The sequence below is a fragment of the Crocodylus porosus genome, unplaced genomic scaffold (genome assembly GCF_001723895.1).
Source record: "Crocodylus porosus isolate Cpor-Errol unplaced genomic scaffold, CroPor_comp1, whole genome shotgun sequence".
NCBI lineage: Eukaryota > Metazoa > Chordata > Crocodylia > Crocodylidae > Crocodylus > Crocodylus porosus.
The window spans coordinates 38,746,953-38,755,805 of record NW_017728915.1 but is presented as its reverse complement, the minus strand read 5'-3'; the positions used below and the strand labels follow the sequence as shown (position 1 = coordinate 38,755,805).

The 8,853-nt window shown below is 61.5% G+C and overlaps 1 protein-coding gene across 1 annotated transcript; it reads right to left on the bottom strand.

The window, feature by feature from the left end:
• Window positions 1–3,254: 3,254 nt before the first annotated feature.
• Window positions 3,255–8,852, bottom strand: CDT1 (chromatin licensing and DNA replication factor 1; the record flags this gene model as incomplete). The annotated part of the gene is made up of 10 exons (XM_019535455.1): window positions 3,255–4,086; window positions 4,457–4,658; window positions 4,742–4,879; window positions 5,244–5,432; window positions 5,866–5,969; window positions 6,286–6,431; window positions 6,984–7,178; window positions 7,491–7,702; window positions 7,983–8,153; window positions 8,811–8,852. Coding segments are annotated over 10 exons (1,563 nt in total), but the record flags the coding sequence as incomplete, so codon positions are not given.
• Window position 8,853: the final 1 nt, after the last annotated feature.

The window sequence follows — 8,853 nt, the reverse complement described above, 5'->3', positions numbered from 1 at the left end:
CAAGGTCTGGAACAGTCTGCCAGCGGAGGTGGTTCAAGCACCTACACTGAACACCTTCAAGAGTAAAGTTGGATGCTTATCTTGCTGGGATCCTGTGACCCCAGCTGACTTCCTGCCCTTTGGGCAGGGGGCTGGACTTGATGATCTCCCGAGGTCCCTTCCAGCCCTGCTGTCTATGAAATCTATGAAATCTGCTCAGGTCCCTTCTGGCCCGACCTACCATGAAACTATAACAGCCAGTGTTATCCTTAGATCTTTCGTGGGCTCCTCGGAGGCGAGGCGGTGAGTTATTGGTCACAGAAGAGCCTGGCACTGCCTCTGGCAGTCCCCGGCGCCCGCGCGCTCTGCTGCTTTGGGGCCAGTGTCCTGCTGGGCGAGGCTGCGTGTGTGCAAGAGGCAGGCCATGCAGATGGGCAGTCATGCATCTCTCTCCCTCCTGCCCTCCAAAGCAGGGAGCTGCTGCCCTCGCACGAAGGCACCAGGCCTCTCACTTGCTTTAACAAGCCTGTACAGAACCTGCCACCCCTGGTCTTCTTTTTGTGGGCTGCTGACATCCATGCACACACCATTTTTTGTATCCAGGAGGTGGTTGAAGTGAAGTTCGCAGGCTCCTCTGTGAAAACCCTTTTGCAAATTCCCTTTGAGGATTAAAACAGAGATTGAGCGCAAGAGAGTGGTTTCCTTGTGAGAAAAGTGCCCACACTGGTCATGGGTATCCTCGTCTGTAATAGATGCCCAGCGTGCGGTCACCCTGGTGCCCAGCTCTTGTCCCTGGATGAGATACGGGACGTTTCTGGAGGTGCTGGCGTAAGATGCAGGAATGGCGATGGGCCTGTTCTGAGGTGCAGTTGTCATGGGAGTGGTGACATGTTGGCAGGTTTTACGTTTTGTCCTGGCATCATCTGGAGCCATTTGGTGTGTTTTGGGCCACGGGACGTTCGCTTCTGGTGATGAGGCTGGCGAGGTTCCGTGCTTGTTTGAAGGCTCGGATGGGTGGCTCTGGTTTGGGCAGTGATTAGTTTGAGACCTAATAAAACAAACCTGGCCATCAGCCAGGGGCTACCTCACCTGAGCTGCTGCTCCTTTTCCAAGCCAGGAGCAACCTTCTTGTGTAGTCCAAGGCTCTGTGCATGGTGCTGTGTATTTTCCCACTCTCCCCTGCCCTTGAGGAAAAGATACAGCACAGGTGATGGTGCACGTGGAGCCCAGGCATTTTAGCCTGAGCCAAAAATAGCCAGTGTTATCCCAGGCCCCTCGCTGCCAAAAAACCTGTGCTGGGCTGGGCCCTGCAGCCCCTTTAGCTCAGGGTAGTGGGAATAGCGAGCACACGACAGCCCGATCCAGCTGTGACTTACCATGAAATCAGGTCAAACAGTGCCAGGGCTGACGATGCGACAGCTGCAGCCACGTGTCCTAGCGGTCAGGGGTGTCCCTCCGCTCTCGGGCCGCGCTTAAGAACTGGTGCGTAAAGCTGGTGGGGATCCTTCGCTTGCCGGAGTAGAGCAGCCCGTGCAGGAAGCTCGACAGATACGGCTCAAGTTCCCATGTGACTGGCAGCCACAGCCTTGCTCATTTAGTAGTTTTTAGGCCAGAGGATCCAGTCCCAGGGGCAGCCAGGAGCCAGGGTCCCGAGGCTCGTGCATGGGCATGCGGCGGTGTTGACCGAAGGGAGTTGATTCGTGACTAATATCAACACTTTTATTCAATCCAAGGTGCCTGCAAGCTCTTCTCTGAGCAGAAAAGTTCCTGTTGTGTGGGCATTTCCTGCCCAAGACACTGGCAGTTGGTGACACCAGCCCCTCAGACCGACTGTGCCCTGCACTCCCAGACTGAGCCGACTGTCCCAAGGTTTTCTTTCCGTGTAGCTCTGAGCTCCCCCAGCGCTTACCGAGCCCCGCACTGCTGCAGGCTCTCACTGGAAGGTGATGTGTGCTCACTTCTCAAAGCCTTGGCCTTCAGGGGGCATTAAATCTCCCCTGCCCAAATGCACACTGGGCATTGAATACAGCAAGATAGAAGTAGCAGTGGCTTATCTGAACCTCAGGTACAAAGCCATGAGCTTGTTGGGAGATGCATGCCTCTGCTTGCAGAACAGCTCAAAATCCAGCCTTGCAGAGGGGAGGGAAATGGTTTGCTTCTGCCCCTTCCACAAACTTGGTTTTGCCGCTGCATCCCCTGCCCCTGGCCCCCCGTGGTAGCAGGCGCAGCACTATAGACCCCGTTCCCTTCTCTGCTGCTGAGCAGCGAGTCCAGACCTGCCACTGGCTACCCCCAGAGCCAGGTCCTTGCATTTCACCTCCACGAGTGAGTGCCGGTGCTGGCCGGCGGGGCACGGGCTGTAGCTGTGTCGATCGAAGGACATAGGCAGACGAGGGTAAATGTGATTAGCTGGCCTGAACATCTGTGAAAGCTTATGCAGCATCAAAACCGAGCAGCTGGGTCCACTGAATATTTACCATTTGCAGCCGGCACCTGCCTTGGCTGAAGGGCAGGACCGCAGCCGGGAGTTGGAGGAAAAACTCAGGTTCCCCCCAGCACCCCCGTGGAAAGCAGCTGTTGAAATCATCCCCTGGCTTCAGCTGCCAAGAGCAGCAGTGACAGGGCCACAAGTTTCTACTAGGCTAGCCAGGGCCAGGCAGCACTGAGAGGGGAAAGGCAGTGCAGACCCTAGCTCCAGCGCTGATGGCCCATACCGCTCCACTGCCCCGGCACTGAAGGCATCTGGGCAGCAGGTTCAGGAGGCTCCGGGTTTGCTTTAGGCAATAGCACATGGGTTTGCTGGGTGGGAAGGGGCCAGCGCTTTGTTGCCGAGTAGAAACCAGTTTGCCAACACCCGCATCTAAGACAATGCCCCCACCCCCATTCAAGTCTGATAAATGTAGAAGTGCTACAATTCTCCACATCTACAATCAAATTTTGTAGATATTAAAATTCATTCCCCACCCCCATCTGCAGAGGGGCAGGCAGGAGGGGTCAGGTAGCCTTCCCCCTGCTGCCTCCCACCCCCACAGCTGTATGGGCAGGTGGGGGGGACCACATCTTAGATTTGAGTAAATACACCAAGTAGCTTGTAGATGCCAAGGGCTGGTTGAGCGAGTCCACCCCTCACTCTGAGCCACGCAGCCTGCACGAGAAGCCACATGCAGCCATGCCAGGATCTGGCCAACAACCCAGCGTCCCTGCCACCAGCCAGGCACAGCTCTGAGCTGCAGGGACCTGCCCCCATGGAGAAGGGATCCTCCAGCACCTGGACAAGGTAAGGCCTCCTTTGTGGAAGCAATTAAGTTTAATAAAAAACACACGGAAAACTATGCACACAGCCCAGGCGCCTGGCCAGCACAAAGGCAGTAGATGCACCCCTTCCCAAACCCGGAATAATGCATAAAAAGTGACGGAAGCACCTGTGATTTTAAAAAGGAAACTCCACCGGTAACAAGCACTGGCTGCCTTGGAGAGCGTTCAATTAACGGAAGAAACAGACAATAAGACTCCCTCCAAGGAGCTGAGCTGTTAAAACATCTGGGGCACTCGTGCCCATGCAGCTCAGGAGCTGGCCAGGTCACAGCCCAGGGCAGGGTTGGACTCACGTACAGCCCGTTACTCCAAGGAGCTGGGAGCACAGAGCTGCAAGGAGACGTGTCTGGTTCACTTGCTCCAGGCAGAGAGCCAGGACCCCGCTGCTGTCCTGTGCGAGCGGGGTCCGGCGTCCAGCAGGACTGAGGTAAAAGCACAAGTTAAAACAAAGGTGTCCGTCTACCTCTCTGCCTTCCTGCTGCGGCAGCCAGGAGCACCAGCAGCCCCAAGGGGCTTCCTTGCAGGGCCCTGCTCACACGGCGCCTGCTACGTTCCTGGCGTGGATTGCGCTAAGTGAGGTCCGCAATCCAAACCGCACTCACCCCCACCCACCCCAGCCCAGTGGGGATCAAAGCCTCTCCTCCTCCTGGATCAGCTTGCTCAGTCTCTCCACGATGACATTGAGGTCCTTGCTCTTGTCCAGCTTGACGTAGGTGTCCTGGCGGATGGGGTGGAGGCTGACCCAGTCAGGCAGCACCTCCGAGAAGAGGCGCAGGTGCTTCTCCATCTCACCTGCAGGGAACCGGGAGTGACGGAAAGTGAGTCCCCTGCCACTGCCCCTTCCTGCTGACCACCCATGGGAGGCAGCACGGGGCAGGTCACCACTTTTGGATAGCACCCATGGAAAAAAGAGGGGCTGGAGGCCCTTCTCCACCCAGCAATTAATCCCGGGGGGCATGGGCTACTCAGAGCCTTTCCATGTGCTGGAAGCCAGGGCGATGGTGTGAGCAAGCAGAGGAACACACGTCAGGGTAGCAAGGACCACGGGCCAGCTATTCACCCGCGCACTGGGAAGGGGAGGGAACGTGGATGCAGAACAGCTCGACTGGGACTAGGGCACCGAGCACAGGCGCCATCGGGGAACGCCCCTTCCCCGCCTCACCAGGCGCCAGCGTGGTGCGGTAGCTGCTGGCCATGTGGGCGCAGGCCACCTCCACTGTCAGCGCCTGCTTCTTCTCCGCCACGAACACGGTGCGCAGCAGCCGCGCCATCTCTGGCAGCCGTGCCAGCATGGCCAGTCGCTGCTCCCGCTCCGGCGCCCGCGTCATCAGGGCCTGCAGCTTCTGCGCCTCCTTGGCTCGGACCTGGGGGAAGAAGCAGGGGGCTGGGTCAGACCCACCGAGCCCCCGAGCAGAGCCCCTGGCCGGCCCAGGGCCAGGCTACTCACCCGCTCCAGCAAGGACTGGGACACCCCCCTCAGGGCACTGGGGGTGCCAGCCGGGGATGCTGCCGCCTTGGGCACCTCCTGCTCAGTGGCACCGGTTTCGGCTGTTCTCAAGGCCAGGTTGGCGAGGGCCTTTTCCATCTGTGGGCAGAAGAGGCAGGTCACGGGCAGCCCCTTGCAGGCAGCTTTTACCCAGGGCAGTGGTCACCCCACCTCACACCACAGGAACCAAGTTTTAGGCCTTTCCTGGCTCAGCACCAGCCTTTCTACTTCTGGTGGGGAATGTGCCCCAGTCCCACTGGCTCCCCAGGGCATAGGGTCCACCCCAACTCCTCTCTCTGGCAGCTGCTGTCTTCTGCCCCCCAGCTAGCCAGAAGCCAGGGTAGTCGTGTGCCTTCTGGTTGCCACGACGGGCGAGACAGTGACTGAGGTCGGTGTAGTCAGCAGCATCAACCCACTGGTTAACCATTAACCCCCACCCCAAGTGCCTCCCTGGCCCACGAACCTTGGGTGACATCATGCTCCGGGCCTTGGTCAGCACCTCCTGGGCCGTGGTCAGCTTGTCTACCACTGGAGGCTGCGGCAGCTCGGCCGGCACCACATCTGGCACCTCATCCACGTTGAAGCGGGGGTGCCACCGGGTCAGCTGGTCATCGGGCACGGCCAGGGGTGGGCTCAGAGATGCCAGGAAGGTCTAGGGCAGGGAAAGACTGCCAGTTGCAGGCTAAGTTCCCCCAGGGGCTGGGACCCGGCCTTTCGCTGCAGTATCTGCCTCCCAGCACGAAGAACCAGAGCCAAAAGGATCCAAGGTCTTGTCCGAGTCTCTCGCCCGCTCCACACCCTCCTGCCTGCCAGGCCCCAGGCTCCTCCAAAGCCAACAGCTCTACAGCCCTGCCATGCCTTGCTCCAGATGCCAGCCCAGCCCTGCCCTTCCTCTAGATACCCAAAGGGGGACCTCAGCATTGCAGTCCTTCCGGCAGCCGGGGGGGGGGGGCAAACTAGCAGATGCCCCAGGCAGTGCACAATGCCATGAGCTTCTGCAGGGGAGAAAGCTTTTGGGAACCAGGGAAGGACCCATGCTCTGCAGTGTCCTACAGGTCTGAGGGTTTGGGGGCGGATCCCCTCACCTTGTGATGCTGCTTGACCAGGTTCACCAGGTTCCTGCCGAAAACCTTGCGGCGCTCCAGTAAGCGCGACGCCGACAGGTGCGGACGGCCATCTACCTTCTCCTCTAGAGGGGAGAGACGGGTTCCTCCGTCAGAGATGGGCACGACCCAGCTGCGTTGCAGCACCCGTCTCCAGGCTACGTTACCAGGACCAAGGCTCCAGAGTCTGTCTTTTGTCCTTGTACCAACAGCCTCAACATATCCCTGACTGCTACCGAAACCTGCCATGCCCACGACTGACCTGTCCAGTCACCGGAGGCAACAGAGAGATGGGGGGCACCAAACCCAGGCCTCGGGTACCCTAGCATTGCCAGCCCATCCCAGAGGTCCGAGCCCTGCGAGATGCAGAGGTCTCCACCCCACCCCCGGCACAGCACGTACCTTCCCCCAGCACGGGCTCGATGGTGAGCTGGTAGCCGGATCGCTTCATGCCAGCCCCGAAGGTAGGGATGTTGTTGTCCTGGCGCAGCGTGTAGGAGGCAGGGTACACAGCTTTGATCTGGCCCACGTGCTGCTGCTCGAACTGCCTGCAACCAGGGCAGAGGTGGAGCTGGAGCCCCTCCAGGCTTGGACAGGGGCTCCAGCTCGAAAGTGTGACAGCAGCCCATTGCGGCCAGTGCCAAGTGCATTGCAAGGGGCAGAGAAAACACCAGCTAGAGAGCAAGAACCGAGCCGGGCCAGGGGAAGTGGCCCAAGCTCAGGAGCTGAACCTCAGGATTTAATCTCCAATACAGAGAGGCATGTCCCTGGCTTTAGGGAAGAAAGCCTTCGGGGTCAGACTTGCACAACTCAGCTAAGGCAGCAGCAGCAGGGGCAGGGCTGCTGGAGCCAGGACCGCCCCCCTCCCCTGCTGTCAGCCCAGCACAAGCGCCCCGAGGATGCTCCACGCTGCACAACCCCTGCCCCGAGAGCTGGAGCCAGCCATCTGCCCCTTGAAGGCAGCCGCCAGCCCTCTGCTGCGTCCAAGGCATCTCAGTCCAGCCCTAGAAGAAGGTCTAGGGCGGCTGCATTGCTGCCCAGGCTGCGGCAGGTCCCCGCCAGCCACCACGTGGCCGTGCCCCTCGGCGGGGAGGGCTTACTTGTGCATGATGTCCTGGACGCCCTGCTTGACCTTGGCGAAGGTGATGGTCTCGGCGCGGTTGAAGAGCATCCCCACGATGGTGTCCATGCTGCGGAACATCTCGGCCAGCACCTTATACTTGTAGGGCAGCGTCAGCCCGGGGGGCCCGTCCTGGGCGAGGGTGTGGAACCTCTGGTAGGCAGGTGCCTTGTCCCTGGAAGGGAGCTGGCATCAGCCCATTGCTCCCGAGGGACTGGCTGGGGCAGGGACTACTGAGACAGCCCACCCTGGGGAGGCTGGGGGTAGGGCATATGTCCTCCCCCCAGGGTCTCACTGCTTTGCCATTAGGCTGCCTCCCGGCTCCATCTCAGGGGCAGTCGAGAGCCCTGCAGGTCACCCAGGCCAGCCCTAGCTTTGCCTGTGACAGCCAAGAAGACAGCAGGGGTCTCCGCCCGCTTGCAGCAAGGTAACGGATCCCTGAAGCAGGAGTCCCCTTCCAGCAGCCCCCAAGTGACGCCCTCCTCACCTGGCTGCAGCCGGGGGCTCTCCGGATGGCTCTGGCTCAGATGTCTTCTCCTCCGCCCGCCTTTGGCGGATCTTGGCTTCCAGCGCCTGCGCTTGCTCGAGGCGGCTCCGAAGGGCAGCGCACGTCTCCGGGGAGGCGGCGACGGGCAGCTTGGCCTTTCGCGTCAGCGCTCGGAGCTTCTGCAGGCGGCATTTCAGCTGAGCAACGTCCTCCTGGCACGGGGAGAGGGGACAGAGACTGGCGCTGAGCAGGGGAAGACTCCACCTGGACGCTGCAGTGTTTGCGATCACTTGGGTCGTGCCCCAGCTGCACGGGATAGGCGCGTGGAGCAGGGAAGCACGGGCAAGACCACCCCGGGACAGGATTCCCCCCTCTGCCCGTTTCCTTTAGCTTACAAGGTCCCGGTAGGACCAAGAAGGGGGCGCAGCTCAGGAACAGCGCTCCCGCCAGACCACCCCGGGAGCCCAGGGATCTCGCAGGGGCTGGCAGCACCTTGCTCTGTGCCGGCTCGAAGCTGCGGTTTCCCTCGGGGGCGGCCGAGCCGGCCGGCAGATCGCTGCCCTGCCCGGGGCCCGGCGACAGCGTCGCGTTCGCCAGGTTCTTCGCCTTCTTGTCCAGCGAGGACGGGGTCGGGGGTCCGGCAGCTCCCGCCGAGCTGGAAACCTGCAAGAGTTCAGCGTTGGGCATCGCTGCCCTGCTGCAAGGCGCCAACACGTCTCGCTGCTTCTTTCCTTCGGGGAGGGGCCGCCAGCCTCGGACTTCAGGCGCACTGCGAGTCGCGGACCGAATCCCGCTGCGGGGCCAGCAGCCAGTGCTGGGTGCACGCACCACGCGCGCTCTTGGGAACCGGGGAGGCATTTTACCCCCCAGTCAAGTTGGCACAGACTACGGGGCTTTGCCCTCCTCCGTAGCAAGGGCCGCGGCCGCCTCTCTGGGGTCCCTCGGGGGCACTTTAAAGACCTCGCAGCCGCAGGACGGCGGCAGTGCCCGTGTCCCCCGGCCTCACCCGGGGCAGGCTCAGGTGTTGCAGGGTGGCTCCCCCCCGGCTGGGATCACTCCTGTGCAAAGCAGGAGGGCCGCACTGGGGGGGCGATCCCCAGAGCCCTGTCTACACTAGGGCCGCAGGCCCAGCCCCAGCAGGCAGCGGCATCCCTGCGGGCCTTGCCCTGCAGGCCCGAGGCCGACCCCCCGGCGCTGCCCCCTCCGCCTCAGCAAGGCCCGTTAACCCCTGCCCTGCCGCTGGGGACCAAGCCCCCAGCGCCCCCAGCCCGGCGCCTCGCAGCGCGCACCGCACCCCGGGAGCCCGGATCCGGTCCGTACCGCGGCGGGAGGCTCGGGCAGCACCAGGCGCTTCCTGGCCGAG